This window comes from Vigna unguiculata, chromosome 4 (assembly GCF_037176805.1).
Source record: "Vigna unguiculata cultivar grain cowpea cultivar isolate G323 ecotype 2 chromosome 4, ASM3717680v1, whole genome shotgun sequence".
Lineage (NCBI taxonomy): Eukaryota > Viridiplantae > Streptophyta > Magnoliopsida > Fabales > Fabaceae > Vigna > Vigna unguiculata.
Window position 1 is genome coordinate 21468562 of NC_140795.1, and position 22665 is coordinate 21491226.

The window sequence follows — 22665 nt, forward strand, 5'->3', positions numbered from 1 at the left end:
CAGTGCCACCCTTTCCTACTGCGCGCACCCCCCACCCCACCACCAAACCACAACGCGACTCTTCTTCTCACCTCTGCGCCACACACACAGAGGCAGAGCGTCGCTTCTCCACCACCACCCGCTCTCGCCGCCGATTGTCTCCACCACCCCGGCAGACTCCGATCACCTTCTCTCCCCGCCTCAGTACTTTCGAAACCCTAACTCCCCCGACACTTCCTCTTACCTCGACCCTCCTTCCTATACTGAAGCCGTCGTCGCTTCTCCACCACCACCCGCTCTCGCCGCCGATTGTCTCCACCCCGACAGACTCCGATCACCTTCTCTTCCCGCCGCAGTACTTTCCAAACCCTAACTCCCTTGACGCTTCCTCTTACCTCGACTCGACCCTCCTTCCTTCCTATATTGAAGCCGTCGTCGCTTCTCCACCACCACCCGCTCTCGTCGCTGATTGTCTCCACCCCGGCAGACTCCGATCCCCTTCTCTCCCCGCCGCAGTACTTTCCAAACCCTAACTCCCCCGTCGCCGTGACTTTCCCCCAATTTCAATTTCGTTGTTCATCCTTCAATTTTCCCCCAATCCTTCAATTTTCAACTTTGTTCTGATATTTGGATTTTGTTCTGATATCTGAAATTCCCCCAATCCTTTGTTTAAATAAGTTGTACTAAACTGTGTTTGACCTAATGTTACAGGTTCTTAAGGATTTGGCCACTTAATTTTCACGTTTGCGAAAGGTTGAAAAGAAGACAGTCCCCATTTGGATGCTATACGGTGGGGGAATTTCTAATTTTGATGTAAGTATACTCATTTTGCTGTAAGTTTGATGTAACTTTGTAGAAGAGTCAGTATACTCATTTTTGTTTTATCATCTTGTTGTTAGGATTTAGTGAACCAGATTTAATATCATGGATGAGCATGAGTCTAAAAGTAGTCCTCCTCCAAGTAAAGATCATGAAACTGAAACTGTGTGTAATGAGTATGAGTCTAAGAATGTTGATGCGGTTGAAGAGGATATGGATGATGATAGTGTAAAACTTAGAGAATCCTCTAGTAGTAAGAAAACTGAAAAGTCAAGAACTTCTGATGTATGGAAATATTTTACAAGGATTGGGGCTGGTGATGATGGAAAAGAGAGGGCAAAGTGTAATGGGTGCAACAAAAAATATGTTATTGGTAGTCAAAGTGGCACATCTCATCTGAAGCGTCACATAGACAAATGTACTAAACTTAAATTTGAAGATGTTAGGCAAATGATAGTGGATGGGCAAGGAAAGTTAAAAGCTAGAAGAATAGATCCAATGGTTTGCCGTCAGTTGTGTGCCAATTTAATTATCCAACACGGTTTACCTTTCAACTTTGTTGAGTATGAAGCTCTTAGAATTTGGATAAGCTATATCAATCCTGATGCATGTTTAGTTTCTAGAAATACAATAAAGAATGATGTCATGAAAATACATATGAAAGAAAAAATAATTCTAAAGGAGGAGTTCAGGAAAATCAGAAATAGGATTTGTTTGACATCCGATTTGTGGACTTCTATAACTGGTGAGGGATATATTGTTCTGACAGCATATTATGTTAACACAAATTGGAAATTGTGCTCTAAAATTTTGAACTTTTGCCACTTCCCACCACCTCACACTGGCTTTGAGCTATCAAAGAAAATAAATGGATTTTTGCATGATTGGGGAATTGAGAAAAGAATATTTTCTTTGACTTTGGATAATGCATCTACTAATGATGTTCTAATTAGAACTTTAAAAAGTGAGCTTCTTTTGCAAAATTCTTTGGTATGTGATGGTGAGTTTATGCATATTCGTTGTTGTGCACACATTCTTAACTTGATTGTGCAAGAAGGACTAAAAGCTCTTGGTGATTCATTAGATCTTATTAGGGAGAGCATAAAGTATGTAAAGGGTTCTGAAAGTAGGATGATGAAGTTTAAACAATGCATTGAAAAATTAGGGGACATTGATGCAAAAACTGCTTTGTGTATAAATGTTCCTACAAGGTGGAACTCTACTTTTTTTATGCTTGAAAGTGCCCTCAAATATAAACGAGTGTTTGGAAGTTTCCACTTGGTTGATGAAAATTATAAGTATTGTCTGTGTGATGAGAAATGGAAAAGAGTGAAAAAAATTTGTGTTTTCTTAGTGCCCTTTTATGAGATCACAAATATGATTTCTGCCACATGCTACCCTACATCAAACTTGTACTTTTTACAAGTGTGGACCATCCAAACCCATTTACTGGAAAGCTTAAAAGATGAAGACGAAGTTATCAGAGATATGGCTGAAAGGATGATGGTAAAGTTTGATAAATACTGGGATGAATATAGCATTGTCCTTGCATTTGGGGCAATTTTAGACCCAAGGATGAAGTTGGAAACATTGGGCTATTGCTTTGAGAAGATAGATCCTCTAACTTGGGAAGCAAAGTTAGAGAAGATTAAAGAAAAATTGTACAAGTTGTTCTCTGAATATTGTTCCAAGAATGACACTTCCAATCCCCTAAAGCGTAAGCATATGGATATGCATATGTCAACAACATCATCCTCAATTGATTCTATCAAGTCCAATGCACTTCATGTAAGTCATATTACTTTCTAGTACATAAATTACTTTCTAGTACATAAATTACTATGCATAAACTTATTGATTAATCTATGATTATTGTTTTTATGTTAGGAATTAAAACAACGCAAGATTCAAGCTTCTGTTAATACGGGGAAGAACCAACTTGACATATACTTGGATGAGCCAACATTGGATGCTGATATTACTGAAAGTATGGATGTTCTTGAATGGTGGAAGAGTAATAGTCAACGTTTCTCAGATTTGTCAATCATGGCTAGGGACTTGCTGAGCATTCTAATCACTATTGTTGCATCTGAATCTGCTTTCAGCATTGGTTCAAGGATCTTGAATAAGTATAGAAGTCGTCTATTGTCAAAACATGTTGAAGCAATTATTTGTACTAGCAGCTGGATGCATGGGTTTCGTGAATATGGTAACTTTTGAATTTTTAATTCTGATTTAAATATTTTCAATAATATTTTCAATAATAATTCCATGTATTCTTTTAAGATGATGATGATGATGACAATGGAATAGTTGAGAGTAGTACTTCTAAGGCTGCATCTAATAACCCTGGCACTGAATTGGATATTGATGAAAATTGAAGGTGAGTAACATAGTTAATATAAATTACAGATACTTAGTATATTCACTGTAATAACATAGTTTGTATATTCATTGTGATAAATAATGCTTCTGTTTTTTTTTTATGTAGCTTGCACTTTGGAACTGCAACCGTGATCTTCATGATGACTATGAAAGAGGCAGACGTCATTTACATTTTGTTTTAATCATTTCAATTTGTTTGGACTTTGTGATGATGGACTATTGTTGTATTAATGCATATGTAGTATGTTAATATAAGCATATTTGCATGTAGTCAACTAAATTTGAAATGAAAAGATTTAAAATCTGATTTTGGGCCACAAAATGAACATAAAAGGATGGCGGACCAGCCCGCCGGCCCGCCACCCCACGGGCCGGGCCCAAAAAAGCAACCCATTTTGTCTTGTCGGGCCGGCCCGGCCCGGCCCATTTAAAACGGGCCAAAAACGTTTTGACACCCCTAGGTGAGGTCCTACATCATCGATAAATTGATGTTTTGGCTCTCTGCATATGGCCTTTGGTACGATTTATAAATCTTGACATCTAACGTAATGCTAATTTTCCACACATATAAAGATAAACCAAGTTTTCTTCAAACGGTTTCATTCTGTATAGCCGGTTCGTATTAATTACTTTTCCCCCATTATATGAATCATCCATATAAATATATATATTTCTATTTACTTTATTTATTTGATCACAATTTACCTTTTAACTTCAAGGATTGTATCTCCTAATAATTTTGGTTTTCTTACAATATTATGTACATCCTTGTGGTGACAAATACCTGGTGACTGAATCACCTAGTAAATGAGCAGTGTTCTAGTTGCATGCAAGGTCCATTTAAAGCTGCTGGAGACTAAGTATCAGGCGCTTGAGTTGCTGGCACATAAACTGCCTCTTTCAGACTGCTATGGCTTCGCCCATAAAATACATAAACTACAACTCCTATTGCCAGCCATATAGAAACACGTGCCCAAGTAGCACCCCTGGAACAATAATACAAAACAATTATATAACTCTCAAAATGCCTGCTTCAATTCTATCTTGTTTAACAAGTTTTAAATTAAGTAAATTACCGAATGCTATTGAATGCTATTGGTCCCTTTGAGATAGGAATTAAGTAAACACCCCAAATTTTAACTTAAATAGATAATAAAAAAAACCCATAGTTGAAAAAAGCAACAAATAATTACTGATAATGACAAATCTAAACATTAATTATATTGAAAATATAACCTCATGCGCTGTCAAAAAAATTACATATCTTGTACAATAACATCAAAACTTTCCAAAAGAAGATTTCAAGATGAATCAAGTAATTTGGCACATCAACACAGAAGGACCTTAGTTAGAATGTTAAAACAATGATAGTTAATGGTAGAGATTAATTTAGACTCTAATTTAAAAATTAATTATAATTTTTTATTTGTAATAGATTCATATATCAACAATTTTTAATTTATAAATTGGTATTTAAAATTTTCATTGTAGTGATTAATTATTTTTTATCTTTAAATTAGTTGTTATTTGATAATTTTCTTGTAGTTTGTAGTGATAGTGGTTGTATGGACACTATGGTATCCCTAATAGGAGGATGTTGAGATGGAATGTTCTTTCTTCTATCACAACGAAATTTCATCCACTTAAGTCAAAAAAAAAAAAAAAAAAACTAACCATGACTTTATCTAGGTTAAAATCATTGTATTAAATACACAAGATTCACAAAGAAACTTGACAAAAGTTTCTTGAAAGCCAATAGGGTGAGAAGCGAGAGATCAATACAATTTAGTTTCTTTTGCAATGTATATTACAATCAAATATATTAAATAATATATAAATATTGCTTGAATGCAATTTAAACACACAATGAGACCCTTAGCTTATTGTCTCGACGGGACTTATAAAAATATTGAGAAAAACATCATAAAAGAGAAGCAGAAAGCCTAAATTGTACCTACTTTTCATGTTATTGCAATTCAGCCCTCATCACCACCATTTTTCCATGAGAATGGAAGCAAAGTCGTCTGACCCACTCAGGCACAAGCTCAAAATCACAAGAGCTTATGTGGGTGTCCGTAAAGGTATTTAATTTCATTAACATACACAATTTTTTCATTTATGCATGTCGATAACTTGTGTTTAATTATGTTCATATTTAATTGCAATGTAATAACTAAACAATAGAGACTATGAGTGCAACTATTATGTAATGCATGTAGATCATTGCATAAGCTAGAATTCAAAGAGATCAGGATCAAGTAATTCATTATGGTTTATTAATTCATTAGTAAAACTCTATTTAAAGGTGACATGTTCATCTTCAATTTTAGTTTTAATCCATTTTCGCTTTTTTTTCTTTTCTTTATTAAATCAAAGGAGTGTCTTGCAAGCTTACTCTTTCCTTCCAAAGGGTTTTGGTTTTTCCATGGTTGATAGATCCATCCACATTCAAATAGTTACATCAATGAATGAATTTGAATAAGCCTAGGTTTGTAATAAATTTGAGTTCAAATTACTTGACTCTCATTTTTCTTAAACTATTATGAGTGTGTTTGGTTCAGCGTTGGAGAATTGATTCCAATTGAATCAATTCTCCAACAAAGAAGCAAGAATTAGTTGTTTTCCATTCAATGTCATTTTTTTACTCTTTAATTGATTTTGGAAACCAAACACGTACTGATTCTGTATTAGAAAATCAATTCTACATCAATTTAACGTATATCCAAACACGCTCTCTCTCTCTCTATATATATATATATATATATATGTATATATTTCCATAACTAAATGAAATACTTACCCAAGATTAATTAGTAAGTAGGAGTTGATAAGTATGCAAGCTATTGGCAGCAAAGGCACAAATGGGCAAATGAAACCTGAAAATGGATCACTAAACATATTAGATAACTCAATAAAAATGTTAAAAAAAATCATTTTTTTATTTTAATTTAAAGTATATACATTCATTAAATATATTTCTTCCAATAGAAACTTCAGCGTAAAACTTCCTACATTCTATTAACAGATCTACATGGAGTAGGATAAATTATTTATGACTTTTTCTCTTGTATTTAAATAAATCCTAATTTCATTTTGAGTTTGGCTAAAGAAAGGCCTACTGTAAGGCCTACTTTAATTTTGCCCCAATGTTTAAGGGCTTATCCTAATCAGTTGGGCTTAAGGCTGGTCCATAGGGTGTCCAAAACCCCTAAACTAGCCTAACCCCCTCATTTTATGTCCACTCTGCAAAATCAGTGCCTTTACTCATTACTTTTTACCTCAACAGAAGCTCTGCTAAGGTTTGGTTCTTTTCTTGGTCACGCTAGCTCAAAAATCATTCCATCTCACATTGGTGATCTCGTTTTCTATTAGTGCCAGTATTTTCCAGATCATGAATCTGTTCCTAGAGTTATTGTGCTCAGCTGGTTGGGGGTGTCGAAGTTTTTTGCTAGCTCTCTCCAGGTAAGGGAAGCTAGGGTTTCATGTTTATGTTATTTTTCCTGTTGTTGGGTTGTTCTGTGTTCCTAAATATTTGTATGGTGTTGTTGATGGTGTGAAAAATGCATGGTATATGTTTTTGGTTTGAATCTGGTTTGTATGCATGAAACAGTGGCGAGAACAAATATTCTCGCCCAAGCGAGCTTGTCTCGCCTAGGCGAGAATAGCAGAAGCTAGCTTAGGTTGTTGCTCGCCTAAGCGAGCACTCGTGGGAACCTGATGTGTTTCGCTTCAGAAGCAGCTCAGGCGAGGGAGTCTCTCTTTTAAGCCTAAGCGAGAGCCTGTAGCTTGAGTGAAAGGTCCTTTTCGCCTGAGCGAGGGCCACGGCTTGAGCGAGACTGGTGCATGTGCTAATGCTATTTCCTTCCTTGTTCTCGAGGATTGAGAGTATGATTGAGTGGATTTCCCTTAATTAAAGTATGAAACATGTGAGTATGTATTCATGATTTGTTTGTGTGGTTTGGAATGGATGGGCATAGTATGATTATACATATGAAACATGATGGGATGGTTGGTGACATATATTGGCATCAGATTGGTATGGATGATAATATTATGTTGGTGGGTGAGACATGATTTTTTTGGTATGGTTTAGGATGTAATTCCATGAATCTCTTGGTGAGATCTCATGGTGATGCATCATGGTCAGGACGTAATTTCACGATGATTTCGTGGTGGTGCCTCATGGTCAGGATGTAATTCCATGGCCCCTGTTAGTGGGAGCTCATGGTGGTGCCTCATGGTTAGGACGTAATTCCACGAAGGTTCGTGGTGGTGCCTCATTATATAATTTAGTGAGGATTCAAGTAAGGATTGCATCCTAACACTGTAAAGAGTCAGTTAGTCTCATGTAGAGCGTTCTAACTCACGTGGTGAGAGTAGCAGGAGGCCCTAGTCTTTGGCAGGATAATGGCCTTAGATGTTTGAAGGCTAACCTTGTGTGTGGTAGGGTGAAACACATTGGCAATGGCTCTGCAGAACAGTAGAGGCCACCACAAGTGCAAGCATCTAGTGAATCCGACTGATTATATGTATCCGGATAATTGAGTCTTAGTGTCTTGTTTGTCGGTCATTACATCCTTGGTTGATTTATGTACTCATGACTTTTGAATTGTATATTCAATTGCATGATAAAAACCTTTTTACTTTAGCTTACCCTTTTTATGTACTCGTGGTCATCAGGGTGATGAAAATTCTGCTGCATAGTTAATTTTGGGTTGGATCCCGCTTCGTCAAGATTTTTCCTTTTAGGGCTATAGCCCATGTATTACCTTGCTCTTTGAGCATTTATTTTGGATATTGTTGAACTCTTATTTTGTTTTGTTAATGGCATCATAGTGTACCTCAATTTTCTGTTCCAAGTATTTTAGATAACTGTAACGAGTCACATTCCCACTCCATAACAATGCCCTTTTATTATTATGTGTGATGTTTCATTTAATTATGTTATAATTTAAATGGGACATTACACCTACAATGTGTGACATAATAAAGTTGTTCGACGTATTTAGAAGAGTGACAAGGTTATGAATTCCATATAAAATATGATAAATTATTGGTGTGGTATTTAAACCAGACATTTTGCTCACCTTTTGGTTTTTCATCAGGAAAACATCAGAAAAATTCGAAACTAATAAACTATACAAGCATTCCATATAAGAAAATCAAGAGAAAATGCAAGAAAACCGTGTTAAGATAATATTTAGATGTGTGAATCTTGTTTATTATACACTGTTTTTCAAATTCATTCCTATATAATGTTAGACCGATGAAATCTTATTTAAAATCCTAATACAATATTAATAAAATCTTTTATATGAAAGTTAAACTTAAAGTTCATTTCATAAGTTAGAACAACATAAGTTCTTAATCATTCTCGAAGATCCATGTGACATGTAGGTTAATTGGAAAGGAACAAGATAATGATAACACACACAAGACATTTAAGTTTATTACCGTGAGATGCTTATTGTTAACCATACCTCCAGAATGGCCAAAGTTGTGCCTTGCATCATCTTGATCCATAAAGTTAAGGAAGACAAAACCGGACAGAAGAAGAGTGCCACCAACTCCACATAGTGCAAAACGAATAGAACTGCTAATGCAAAACATAAAATGCTTACAAAACATTTTAGTTTATTTTTTCTGTGTTCGGCTAAAAGAGTTTGCAAAAGAAGGTAACTCAAATAAACCCTACATAGTAATTTCATGACGTTATCAATGTACGTGTGCATGAAAACCGAAACATCTAAAACCAACCTGATTATAGTTTTATTTGAAGCTGCAAATGTGAGGATAAACACCCCCAAGCATGTGAATGCTATTGCCCATCCAATAACATTTCTCCTATTACCTTCATGTACATCTGCATCACAAACAAATAGGAGCAAGGAGAAAAACTGCGTAATTTAAAATCTTCAACCTTTTTTCAAGTAATTTCACATATTATGTGGACAATTTGTATGGTAGAGAGAGTGTTATATTAGATAAAATTTTACTCACATTTGGCTATGATACTATCTTTAGCAATAAGGGGATCATTTGGTACATCCTCTTTAACAGCTAGAGGTATTGTGGTCTGAGAAGTACCAGCATGTGCCTTTATATCTTCATTTGCTTCCAACCTGCTCCAACTATACCCTGTTGATGCTGAAACAAATGGTTCCATCACAGAAGGGGCCAATGGAATCTCATTTGGTGGGATATATCTCAGTATTAACACAGATATTGCCACCCCTGTGAATGCAAGAAGTGTACCAACACTCACCTACACCAGCCAAATTTCAAAATTTTATTATTTTAATTATTTCCTCCAGAAACGTTTAAATTTATGAAATCCATGAATTAGTTTGTTAAATAACTTCATTTAGTTTGACAATTCCATATGTTGCAAAAGTAGACTTACCATCCCAGCCAATTCAGAAACTTCCATTGAAAATGCCAAGACTGCAGCAACAAGACCAGTAACTATTGTGCTCTTAACAGGAACCTGGCTATGCCTGTTTATGTCAGAAAAAAAAGGTGGCAGCAACCCATCCCTAGCCATAGCCATCAATATTCTTGGCTGAAACACATTTAACAAAACACATTCATAATTTTCCCTCACAAAAAGAAAACTTCAAGAGAAAAAGGGGAAAGCTATCATAACTGCAATACACAATCTCAATAATTGGAACGCTATCATCTATTTGAATTCAACTTTTACACCATCTTGTTCTTTTGCTGCATAAACATTTTAATATAGGCAAATGTTAATAGGGTTTAACATCACATTTTCTATTATTTTTTTGGATTAAATAGATTTTTAGTCCTTAAACTTTGACGTAAATTTAGAATTGTCTTTGTTCTAAACTATGATACAGTCTGATATTAAAACTCTACAAATAACTTATTCTTACCTAATTGCGTTAAATGTTTTTTTGTGTTAAACAATATTTCATGACATTTGAGCTTATTATACTGTTTGACAAATGTCAACCTGAAACACCATTTAACACGTAAAAAAAAATTAATGTTGTTAGATTAAAAGAATTACATCCATTATTTTAAAGTTTGGTGGCCAACATATATCAAAATTTGGGATAGAAATGAATTTCAATTTCGCATAGGACTACAAACATGTTTAACCATTTTTGTAACCATATAATTGGTACATAATATTTTTAAAAATTGATAAAGTCAATTATTAAATATAAGATTATTTATTTAGAGTCTGGACAGTTTTATCCTTAAGAGGTCTTTAAAAATTAGAAAAAAATCTATTAAATCACCCTTGATCAGGACATCTAATTTACCTAACATTATTAAGCGTATGATAACATTTAGCTATAATTAGTCACAACATACCCAGTTTCGTTCCAATGTGTCTAAATGGTACCCGCTTTTAACTTTGCATCTATTTAGTACCCAAATTAGTTAATTTACATCAATGTGGTCCATCCCGTTAAGTTTCCAGAAACGTCATTAACAAATCAGTGATGTGGCATTGCAGAACGAATACGTGTCAATGAAAATAATTGTACAATGTTTTGTATCATAACTTTTGTATTGTTATAAACTAATTTTGAATTTTATTGAGTTGAGTACTATCACAGAATCTTTTTGCGAAATTAGACTTATTTAATTCTCAAGTACAATGTTTTTGCAAAAATTTTAAATTCTCATCATATTTTTTCTAATTTTACATATAGTTTTTTATTGGAATTATGTTTCTTGATGAACAAATTCTTAACAACAGTTTTCCTAGTTTTATAGATTTGTATATTTAATTCTAATAAACTACTTTATTAAAAATTTATAATTTACATATTCCGTGTGAATATAAATTTAAAAAAATATATTTAATTTAACATTTATAAATTAATTAAAAATAAAAAATTTGACGAATGATTATAATAAATAAGATAATTTAAATATAATATAATTATGGTAATAAAAAGTTATCATAGTAAAATATTGTAATTATAGTTCTATTTGTAAAACTAATTTTGATGAATATATATTTATTTGGCTAAAATAATTTATATAATATTTTTTGTGTAATAAATTAGAAAAATAAAATTAAATAATAATATTTTTCTTGGTGAAATATTGAGAAGAAATTTAGTGTAAAGTTAAAAATTAGTAATATGAATGTAAAACATTGAGGTTTATTTATAAAAGAATCATTTAAAGAAACTATTAAAGAGTATAGAATTTAAAATATATCTATTTAGAAAAATATATAAATTAAAAATATAGCAAAATATAAAAATTCTTAATATAGTTTTATAAAAGTTTTAAAACACAAAAGGTATAAAATTCAAATTCAAATTCGAATTAGATAATTATTTGTTGAAGTTATTAATTATTTAAATCAAAGTTAATAATTTGAAAAAATGAAGGAGATGAGTTAAGGGAATTGATTTGAATTAGGCAAATGCCTTTTTATAAAGTTAAAATTTAATTTTCTTTTTCTGCCTTATTACACAAAAACAATTATATAAATTATTTTAACCGAATAAAGATACATTTATCAAAATTAATTTTATAAAAAAATCATAATTGTAATATTTTATTATTATAATTTTTCAATTATTATAATTATAATATATTTAAATTTTCTTATTTATTATAATCACTCGTCAAATCTTTTATTCTCGATTAATTTATAAATATTAAATTAAATATCCTTTTTAAATTTATATTCATACGAGTTTGTAAATAATTATAATTTTTAATAAATTAATTTATTATAAATAAATATATAAATCTATAAAACTGAAAATAAATGTTAAAAATTTGGTTCTCAAAAAATATAATTTCAATTACAAACAATAGGCAAAATTATAAAAAATATGATAAAAATTTAATCTTTCACAAAAGATATTATAATCACAGTCAAAAGGTTTAGTATGGAAAAAAAAATCTAATAATCCACTCAGGTCAATAAAATTAAGAAGTGGCCTATAACAGTAAACAAAAAAAAGTGGCATATCATACTATCTTTTTAAATGAAATAACAATAATAGTTTTCGAATAATATATACTATTTGGATTTAATTTGTAACAAATATATTTTATTTTATCAATTTAAAAAGACTTATTAACACTATTGGTCCTAATACTTTTTTATTTAGTTTAATTATATTTTTAGCAAAAGGTTTACTTTAGTTTTCAAATTTAAGTTCCTCAAGGTTTATTTTTAGTTTAGTCTGTGACAAATCATATTTAAGTCCCTCAAATTTAAAAAGTTTTATTTTAGTTTTCAAATTTAATAAAATATAATTTTATTCTCTTAATAAGGAACTAAGAAAGAAGACAGGTTTTTAGGGAATACATTTTTTTTTTTTTTTAATTTATAAAAATAAGATAAAAAAAAAAAAAAACAGGCGGTACCAACAAACAATCCACCTCTTATTAGCAGGTGAGATACATTAAGAACATATTTATTATACATAAAAATACTAACCTAGCCTATTAGGTTCCATATGGATAAATGTGTATCTGACTGTTTCCATTTTTTTCATTAAAAAATGCAAAAGGATAATAATTAAGCCAACTCAGATATGTAATATCTTATAAAAATGTGGTCAGAGAAAAATAATAATAATAATAGCTGAGAAGAAAAAGATAATGAAGACAAAAGTAAAAGATCCAACTGAAGAAGAAATCATATAATTAAATACAACAGAAAAAGTCAAAAAAAATATTATTTCTTATTCACGATTCAGAATTTAAATTTTTTTTTTTCAAATTAGATTATGGGAAAAAATCTTTTTATTTTTCAAATATTCAGTTTTTCCCAATCAAATAAATGTGGGACCACTCTCGCAACAAACTGACTTTTGTCGCTTACACTGCGATCCCATGTGGATACTCGTAACGTTTTGTTACCAACAGCTTGTACAGTAGGGCCCATTCTCATGTAATAAAGTAAGATAAAATGCTTTTTATTAAAAATTGAGTTGAATTACTTATAGATGCCACTCAAGCAACCGGTAGGTTAAAGATGAGATATGATGGATTTCTTAATTAAAAATTTAAAAATATATTTTTAATATTTATATCTATAAATCAGAAAAATACATCTTGTTTTAGGGTTAGTCCTACCTACTTATTTTTGACAGATAAAACAAAACAGCTCCATTTTACCATCTGTATATAAAAAATATTATTTTACAAGGAAAATAATAAATTATAATTTAATTAAAAAAATCTCTCTAATAAAGGTGATTGATATTTTATGTCAAAGTATATATATATATATATATATTGAGGGACTTCAAAATTAAATACAAGCATAAATGAATTTGTTTACCTGAGGTAATATCCCACCCAATAAAGATGCACATAAAGCTGTGAAAGCCCCAGCGTTTATAACATACCTGTAAACCATAATTTCCAAAAGTGTGACACTCGAAATCAAAATGATGCAATTATAAATTTTAAAATAGTTACTATATTTTTTTCTAAAACGGGTTAAATCGAGTCAATTAGATCAAGATTTCAAAATATCTCTTTTATTAAAAATTATAACTTTTAAGTATCAATTTAATTAAAAAATAAAATAATATTTATAAAAATTAATTTAAGACTTCAACTAAGACAGTAAATCAAATCATAAAAGTTAATTCATAATAAGTTGATTCAAACTAATTTAAAAAATGAAAAGAAAAACATAACACAATTTATTCATAATACAAGTATAAAAGTATAAAAGTGACTCTTGAATCAAGTCTTGAACCATCCATATTAAATATATAACTTAATTCCTATAAGGGTGGATTAATTTGAGTTGGATTGAGATTAATCTAATAGTAAATGAGATTCAACCTAATTTAATTAAATTGAATTGAATCGGGTTTTAGAGTAACCGATTCAAAAAACACTCCTATATTCTATTTTTGAGGAGTACTTTTATTAGCATATGTGCTAGTTCAACAAAAAAAAATAAAAGAAAATCATATAATTATTTTGAGTTGCTTAAACTTGAAGTACTTACGCTGCCCATTGCATTCCATTGTCCGCAAATGCTGATGATATTGGTGTGTCAGCATCGATGGCATAATAAGGCACCAAACCTACTATAACAATGGATACCAACATGTACAATCCACAACATAGAAACAAAGAAGCACCAATACCAAGTGGCAAATCTCTTTGAGGATTTTTCACCTGTTCATAACTAAACATTATTAAAGATGTAATAGCAAATAAAATAACAATCATGCATTAATAACATTAAACATTTAGATGCATTTTTTTGTATTGTTTTCTTTACAAAAAAAAAGATTTTAACATAATATTTAGAGTAACTTCAAGAAGTGAAAGAGACTAAGTTTATTAATCAAGTAGCAGTACTACTTTGGAAATCATTTTAGAAGGGAAATATATTTGTACATTGTTTGAGATTATGAAGATATTAATTACTATTTTGAATAATAAACAATTTGTACTGTTATAGGTAAAAGAAAGAATTTTGGCATGTGTAAAAGAAATGTTGATTTAGAGAAGTTAAGGTATAGATAAAAAAAATCACATAGGTTGAAACAAGTCTACTTTTGAAAGTTTTGCTCAAAATATTTAGAATTTTGATAATAATAAATAATATTATATTTTAGATGTTTAATTAAATTACTTAAAATGTATAAATTAACCATGTTCAAGCATTTGAACAATGAAAAAAAAAAAAGACTAAATGAACATACTACTTAGACGAAGTCTTTGTAAAGAATGATAGACACTTTTTATCCAAAAGAGTGAAGAAAGTCTTACTAAGAACCATAAAACATCAAATGCAAAATATTTATTTTCATTTTTTTATTACTAATATACAAACTCATTTTATCAAACATTTGGGACACTCTTTTATGACTATCATTCATTTCAAAAATAAGTGTTCAATGATATTTTTTATTATTGAAGTCTACACGACATTGCTTACATAACTCAATCGTAAATCAATCTTAAACAATAAACAAAGTAATCTCAAACATTATTCTTAAATTTAACATTATTATTGAAATGTGCGATGAAACCATCTAAACAATTAGTTAAATGTTTATATAGAGGAAAATAATAATAAAAACAATCAAACTTGAGATGGAGTACGACCTAACTAAAATATCATTCAAACAAATCGATCAATATTTATGCATTGAAAATGTTCTTAGTAAAATTTCTTATGTTTTATACATATTCAGAACATTGGTCTATCCGTGACACAGATTTCAGCAACATTCATCTCATACGTTTTAACATAAGACAACGTTTGGTTGAAATTTACTTTTTTAGAATTATGATTCTTGAAATAATAAATTTTAAGAATGACTGTACCTTCTATGGGTGAAAAGTATTCCATGAATTATTCATAATATAACCTTTTTAGAAATAAAAATAATAATGCGTTATATTTATTAAAATATGTAACTTATTACCATATTAAACTATTTAAAAAAAAGCTAAAATAAATTCAGGGAAATTTTTATTTTTGCTTTCCACTTTTGATAGCTTCTTCCTGCACGTCCATAATGTCAAACTGCACCCCATACATTTAAAAATTTTCACTTTTACCCTCTAGTTTAGATTTTCATTTTTAGTTCAAAATGCATATTCTACAAAATATACACTCTGAAATGCAAATGTTCTAGAATATAAAATAAAAAATACATTCTAAATTATAAGATATGAAATATAAATTTCGTATTTAAGAATGTACAATTCACAATGCATTCTGGAATACTATCTGGATTTCAGATTGTACATTCTGGAAAACAAATTTAATATTTTGAATCGTAATTTTTTATTTTAGATTGCACATTCTGAAAAATTGAATAAAAAATGCATTTCATATTGTATTATTCAAAATACAAAATTTGTATTTAAAAATACATTTTACCAAGAACGAAAACAAAAACCAATAATTTCCATTGGCCCGACAGAACAATGGGTGCCTAAGGCAGCTCCTAAAAGTGGTAAGGTGTTCCCACAGTGAATTTGAAACAAAAATATTGAAGTGAAGAAGATAGAGACAAATAGGCATTTCATTACTCCATGGGATATGCGAAACTGCTCTCCAATTTTTCATGTTTTTTCTTTGGTAAGAAACTCGACTTAAAACCCACTTTCAAAAACTCTTATTTTAGGAAATGTTAGTTTTTTGAAAGAAAACTAAAAACCAAAATAACTAACCCACTTTTCCAACTCCATTAAAAGCATAACTAACCTCCTTTTCCAACCCCATTAAAATCATTTTATATCAAACACTTTCTTAGTTTTACAATGAAAGAACTAAACTATACCTCTTCAGCGGTGCTGGCCACTGCATCGAAACCTATATATGCGAAAAACACTGTTGCAGAACCAGCTAGCATTCCATCTACCCCAAAGGGAAAGTACCTATTACATCAACACCAATTTATTCAACACTCATTCAGTAACTGGAATAAAGGGAAATGAAAAACATGGTTCTATTTATTTATAGTATACCCTGTGGGAAGCTCATATCCAACCCATCCAGATTTGAACCCTAAGTAACCTCCAGCAATAATCACAAAAATCAATGCTAATATGTTCACCGTTGTCACTACACTTTGCACCACTGTGCTCTGCATACATCAACCATTCATTTATTCAATTTAAAAGAAAAGTTATGGTAAGTAAGAAAAGAAATATGTTTTACATATTATCATTCAGCTACACTCCTAAACTATTGGAGATCTTTTAGGTGGAAATATACCTCTTTGATCCCAGCACAAAGAAGTCCAGTTATAATGAATACTACAATTGCTGAACATGGGTCAACAACAATATTAGTCCCAGGAATGCTATGCCATGACAGAAAGCTTGGCAAATTTTCCATTCCTCCAATAAGTGCAGCCTAATCAGAGAAATACCCACTTTGTATCAACAATTGCATCACATGATTCATACACCATTACAAAGAAAACATCAACAGAAAACACTAATTTAAACTAATCTCTCGGAACAAAAACCTTATTCATGTGCACTCGGTCACTCAAAAACATAACTTGTAGCATAGTTTTTTCCTTTTTTCTTAAAAAAGGTTAAAAAGGAAACACATGGTACAATCAGCACCCTCTTAAAGAAACAAAAACTGAACAGAAAGGATGAAACAACACCATACCAAATTGGGTGTTATGCCACGAGCAACTGCAGCTCCACCAATTGTGTATTCCAGTATCAAGGCCCAACCAATCAACCAAGCAACTCTTCAAAACAAAGTAATCAATCATTCTCTATCAATCAAAATATACTAAACCCTCAATCGGCAATCCTTTTACTTTTTACTCTTAGTCAAATAAGAGAACCTCAAACTATCAAGTTCTGTGTATAGAAGAACACATGTAAAAAGAGTTTAGACAATCTCAATTCTAACTAGAATGCTCCATGTTCAATATTAAAAACAGAACAAGAACACAAACTTGTCCTACCCTATTCATATGAAAACATCCTTATGTTTCCTTTCTTGTTTATAACTCAAATTGTATCCCTCTTATTCTAGATTAAACGATTGAGGTTTCACTGGACAGTATCCAAACCCTCTTGAGTACCTCAGAAAAACAGTATTATCATAAGCCAGCCCATTATCATAATTTAGAACTAAAGTCACTTTTTAATATTCAATATGTCTAGGAGATGTTTGAATTGAATAAGCTTTTTCAAAAACATTTTTAGGAGAAAAGCACTAATAAGGGTGACTCATATACCCTTCTCCAACACATATGTATGAGTAGTGATATGCACTTCCAGCAGAAGGACAACGGCTAGCCAACTCTGCATAGCAAAGAGCAGAAAGCGCAGCAGCAAAACCAGCCACCAGAAAAGAGAGTGGTAAAGCAGGTCCAGAGTGTTCTCGAGCCACAGTTCCAACCAGCACATAAACACCAGCACCAATTGTTGCACCAACACCTGAGTCAAACCACCAAAGAAATTAAAATATTGCAAAAACAGTTTATGGCCAAATTAAATAACAATAGCATATTAGTTCAGTTCGTCTGTATTTAAAGATTAAAATATTGAAGAAAACAAAACAGTTCATTTATACTCTCTTTTTTTGTGCAAAAAGCACTCAGCCAGAATTAAAAAAGAAAACACTAAAATTCTGGGTTTGTGAAGTTGAAACTTCAAGCTTGAAACTAAGACATGAGCGGATCCACAACCCCAAGTTATAAAAAACTGTTAGAAAGTCTGATTTGAGCTGCAACTTTAAGGTTTTTGGGCATCTGCCATCCCCAACAAAACCAATTTCTCAGAATATGAAAGATCGTCAATTTAAAACCTTGTCACAATCATACCCAGATGAAAAACGTGATTGAAAATAAAATAAAACACCAGAAAGAACGAGAAGGGAAGAAAAAGTTGAACTACCAATTGCCATGAGATGTGGCACGGTTAACTCCCTGGCAAGTTGACCGTGGGAATTGCTCTCAACTGCAGAATCCACCCTTTTCCTCCTGGTTAGAAAACTCCATGGATTCTTTCCTCCGTTTCCACCACCCCCTTTTGAATCAGCCCAAATCCCCATCAAAACTTTTCTTTTCTTTACCTTATTTTTTTGGTTCAACAAGCCACACAACGATGTTTAGTATAGCAAAGAAAGATTCTTTCAGTTGAAAAATGAGTTTATTCGGGATTTTGGTTCAACAGTTTGGTTATGGTGGTTGAGTTGAGTGAGAGAAAGAGAGAAAAAGAGAAAATTCGATTCTCCTTTTTCCTTACTGTGGTTATATGGATGAGTTGTTCTAAGTGGTAATCAGGGACGGTTGCTTATGGTTGAAAGCTTCTTAGTTTTCTTTCTCTGCAAATTGTTGGTGTGATGATTTTATTAATTGCTTGTTTGAGAATTGCAAGCATCATATGTTCCTCAGCTACCATGTTCGAACTGTTATCGTCTTATTTAAGATTACAATTTGACCTTTTTTTTTTATATGGCTTTTATATTTTTCCATTTATGCATTTTTCAATAATGCATGAAAAACACATTTAATAAACAGTAAACAAAAGTGATGCAATGCAAGAAGTTTTTGCTCAACATAGCTAACATTTTCTAAGGAGCATAATATCTAACATAAATTTTATAGAAAACAAAAACTTAGATGTTTTTCGGCAAATATACATTTTTCTAAGAAAACGTGTTAAAATAGACTCTGTCAACATTATTTCGTGAAAGCTGAGTACCTAACATGAAATAGAGGTTCCCACGTTGAGTTGAATTTCTTTTAGATATGTTTAATTTTTTAAACTGAAAATAAGAGGAGAAGGAAAAATGCAAAAAAAAGGACATAATTATAATTGAAATAAATAATTAAAAATATTGAATTGGTTTTAGTTTAGTTTGGGAGAAGAGAAAAAAATTATAGAAAAAGTTGGGTATTAATTTGGGTTTTGGAATTTAACTTAGAACAAAATTAATAATTTATTATTATAATAATGGTTTGTATAAAAATTTAATGAAAGGTGTACTACACCTAGGCGGCCTAACCTGACTACAACCATGAGATCCGCCTACATAGTCCCTCAAGGACGCAAACGATCATCATGTATGTCGAACAATCAATAGTAAGCAGCCTAAGCCGCTAACTTAAGAAAATCGAACGACCCCCAACAACCCAAGCACAACCACCCTTTTACCGATTTCATCGCCAATACCCCTCTCCCTGTCCAGTGGGAACCTTTCACGCTGGACCGTTACACCTCAAAGTATACATAACACACGTCGCCCTTTACACTTCTCACGATGCCGTTTTCTGCAAAGCCTTTCCAACCACCCTTAAAGGCCCCGCCCTCGAATGGTTTACCACTCTACCCCCATACTCCATCGACTGTTTCGACACCCTCTCCCACATGTTCACTACTCACTTCGTCGGCAGCCGCCCACATCAAACCACAACCCTCTCTCTCCTCGGCGTCAGACAGGAACAAGACGAGACGCTGCAAACTTTCATTGACCGCTTCAGCAAGGCCGCCCTCCGCACACCACACCTTAACCAAGAGATGATACTGCAATGTATGGCGCTCACCCTCAAACCCGGCCCCTTCGCCAACAACGTCTACCTACACCCACCCGCATCCATGCTCGAACTGAAGCTCCACGCTACAGACTACATCTGCATGGAAGAGATGCAAACCCTCCATACAAAGTTCTACAACGACTACACACCCTTCGCTGCCACCCCCCCCAAACCCCCTTCACAGCCCGACCCTAGACCTAGAGAACCTCGACAACCTCACTTCACCAGATATGCACCCCTGAGCGTCCCTATATCCCGCCTTCTCGATGAAGCTCTACAAGCCGACCTCATCCCACCACCTTGCAAAACATCCAATCCTCCCAACGCTGACATGACCAAATACTGCCGCTATCACCGTAACAATGGCCATACTACAGACGAATGTAAAGCACTCCAAGATAAGATAGAAGAATTGGTTCGTGTTGGCCATTTCCGCTGCTTCATCCGCAGAGACGACCACCCACATCCTTCACGATCTGATCACCGATATCCTTCTCGGGACTTTCGCCGCGACAGACGTCCTCACCAATCCACTAGCCATGACCCCCAACCTGCCCGCACAGATGCTGCCCCAACCGATCCCCCACTACGCGACACCATTAACACTATCTCTGGCGGCTTCGCTAGTGGAGGCTCCACCTCCTCGGCCAAAAAGAAACATCTTCGCCACCTCCAGTCTATCAACCACATAACCCATTCCCACCACAGACTCTACATGCCTCCCATCACCTTCACGGATGATGACTTCCATGGTGTTGATCACCAGCAAGATGACCCCCTGGTCATCACGGTCGAACTGGAAAACTATGCAGTCAAGAAAGTTCTTATTGACTAAGGCAGTTTAGTCGACATACTATATTAGACGACATACCAAAAACTACAGCTTCCAACCACTGTCATGGTTCCCTACGATGAATCCATATACGGCTTCTCCGGGGAGAAGGTCTCCACTCGCGGCTACATCAACCTCTACACCGTCTTTCGTGATAGCAATCAAACCAAAACAATCCCCATTCGTTTTCTTGTTGTAGACGCGCCCACGTCATACAATGTACTCCTCGGCCGACTGTCCCTCAATACTTTAGGCGCAATCGTATCTACACCTCATCTGGCCATGAAATTTCCCTCCCCATCCGGCGACATCCTCACCATCCACGGCGACCAACGGCTCGCGCGAGAATGCTACATGGCCAGCCTACGTCCACAACTACCCATCCTTCAAACAAACCATATTGAACATCCACCCGGCTCTGGCATAGCCTTATCTGGAGATGATTTGGACCCTAGAGTAGGTCATGATGCACGCCTCGAGCATGTTGATGAAACCATACCATTGGAACTCCCTAATGGACGCACCCTCAAGTTGGGCACCGGTCTTCAACACGACCAACGTGAAATGCTTACACCCACTCTCATCAGCAACACCGACCTCTTTTCCTGGTCTGTCGCTGACTTACCCGGTGTTGACCCTCACGTCGCGGTCCACAAACTCTCTGTTTACAAAGAAGCTAGATATGTCTCTCAGAAAAAATGGAAGCTTGGTGAAGAACGTCGACTAGTAGTAAAGATCGAAGCCAACAAGTTACTCAACGCAGGATTCATCGAAGAAGCCCACTACACCACCTGGCTCCCCAATGTAGTTCTGGTAAAAAAAGCTAACGGTAAATGGCGAATGCGTGTTGATTATAGAGATCTCAACAAGGCCTGCCCTAGGGACGCCTACCCCTTACCCAATATTGACTGGCTAGTTGACGGTGCCGCTGGCAACACGGTCCTCAGTTTCTTAGATACTTATTCCAGATACAATCAGATCCCAATGGCCATAACTGATATGAACAAGACCGCCTTCATCACAGACGATGCCAACTATTGTTATAAAGTTATGTCGTTCGGCCTAAAAAACGTAGGAGCAACTTATCAACGGTTGATGGATAAAGTCTTCACCATATAATGGGCAAATGTGTCGAAGTATACGTTGACAACATGGTTGTCAAATCCTCGAGTCATCACTAGCACACTCAAGATTTATCCTAGTGTTTTTCACGTTACGACAATACAACCTCCGCCTCAACCCCAAAACATGCGTCTTCGGTGTCGATCGTGGTAAATTCCTTGGCTTCATGCTGACACAACGCGGTATAGAAGCAAACCCCGAAAAATGCAATGGCATCATTGAGATGCAAAGCCCCAACAATGTCAAAGAGGTACAACACCTCATCGACCGTCTAACCGCCATATCCCGCTTCCTACCCAAGTTAGCCGAGCAAACCCAGTCCATCATTCAACTACTCAAAAAATCTGTGAGGTTCTCTTGGAACGACGAATGTGAGCGAGTTTTCAAAAACCTCAAAAATACTTTAACATCACCACCTATCCTCCATAAGCCGAACGATCATCAACCCCTCCTTGTCTACATCACCGCCACGGATTACACCGTAAGCGCCACACTAGTTCAAGTTGTCAAGGGCAC

At 33.7% G+C, this 22665-nt stretch overlaps 3 protein-coding genes and 1 long non-coding RNA gene across 4 annotated transcripts; 3 read left to right on the forward strand and 1 right to left on the reverse strand.

Annotated features, from left to right (window-relative positions):
• The first annotated feature begins 261 nt into the window (after positions 1 to 261).
• On the forward strand, positions 262 to 1397 carry LOC146886932 (uncharacterized). The gene is made up of 2 exons (XR_014994482.1): positions 262 to 494; positions 691 to 1397. It is a non-coding gene; the product is annotated as an uncharacterized LOC146886932 (long non-coding RNA).
• Positions 1398 to 3841: 2444 nt separating this feature from the next.
• LOC114181813 (cationic amino acid transporter 2, vacuolar-like) lies at positions 3842 to 19066 on the reverse strand. Its single transcript, XM_028068385.2, has 14 exons — positions 18553 to 19066; positions 17892 to 18093; positions 17309 to 17393; positions 16901 to 17041; positions 16651 to 16769; positions 16464 to 16560; positions 14165 to 14337; positions 13481 to 13547; positions 9587 to 9745; positions 9184 to 9448; positions 8941 to 9046; positions 8664 to 8776; positions 5984 to 6059; positions 3842 to 4169 (listed from the first exon to the last, which is right to left on the reverse strand). Exons 1-14 carry the CDS (start codon positions 18707 to 18709, stop codon positions 4040 to 4042), a joined length of 1890 nt encoding a protein of 629 aa, XP_027924186.2. The 5' UTR covers positions 18710 to 19066; the 3' UTR covers positions 3842 to 4039.
• A 962-nt stretch (positions 19067 to 20028) lies between these two features.
• LOC146886933 (uncharacterized) lies at positions 20029 to 21030 on the forward strand. The gene has a single exon (XM_085671943.1). The coding sequence runs from the start codon at positions 20029 to 20031 to the stop codon at positions 21028 to 21030; it is 1002 nt and encodes a 333-aa protein (XP_085528069.1).
• A 63-nt stretch (positions 21031 to 21093) lies between these two features.
• On the forward strand, positions 21094 to 22146 carry LOC114180566 (uncharacterized). The gene has a single exon (XM_028066874.1). It carries the CDS (start codon positions 21094 to 21096, stop codon positions 22144 to 22146), a length of 1053 nt encoding a protein of 350 aa, XP_027922675.1.
• Positions 22147 to 22665: the final 519 nt, after the last annotated feature.

What these genes read in the sequence shown, in the direction of transcription:
- LOC114181813 (XM_028068385.2), bottom strand. Translation starts at nt 18,709, where the DNA reads ATGGGGATTTGGGCTGATTCAAAAGGGGGTGGTGGAAACGGAGGAAAG. An exon ending in AGATAGTATCATAGCCAAAT is followed by an intron (nt 9,047 to 9,183) that starts GTGAGTAAAATT and finishes TTTGTGATGCAG; the next exon opens with ATGTACATGAAGGTAATAGG. An exon ending in CAACTTTGGCCATTCTGGAG is followed by an intron (nt 6,060 to 8,663) that starts GTATGGTTAACA and finishes ATCCATTTTCAG; the next exon opens with GTTTCATTTGCCCATTTGTG.
- LOC146886933 (XM_085671943.1), top strand. Translation starts at nt 20,029, where the DNA reads ATGTTCACTACTCACTTCGTCGGCAGCCGCCCACATCAAACCACAACC.
- LOC114180566 (XM_028066874.1), top strand. Translation starts at nt 21,094, where the DNA reads ATGGTTCCCTACGATGAATCCATATACGGCTTCTCCGGGGAGAAGGTC.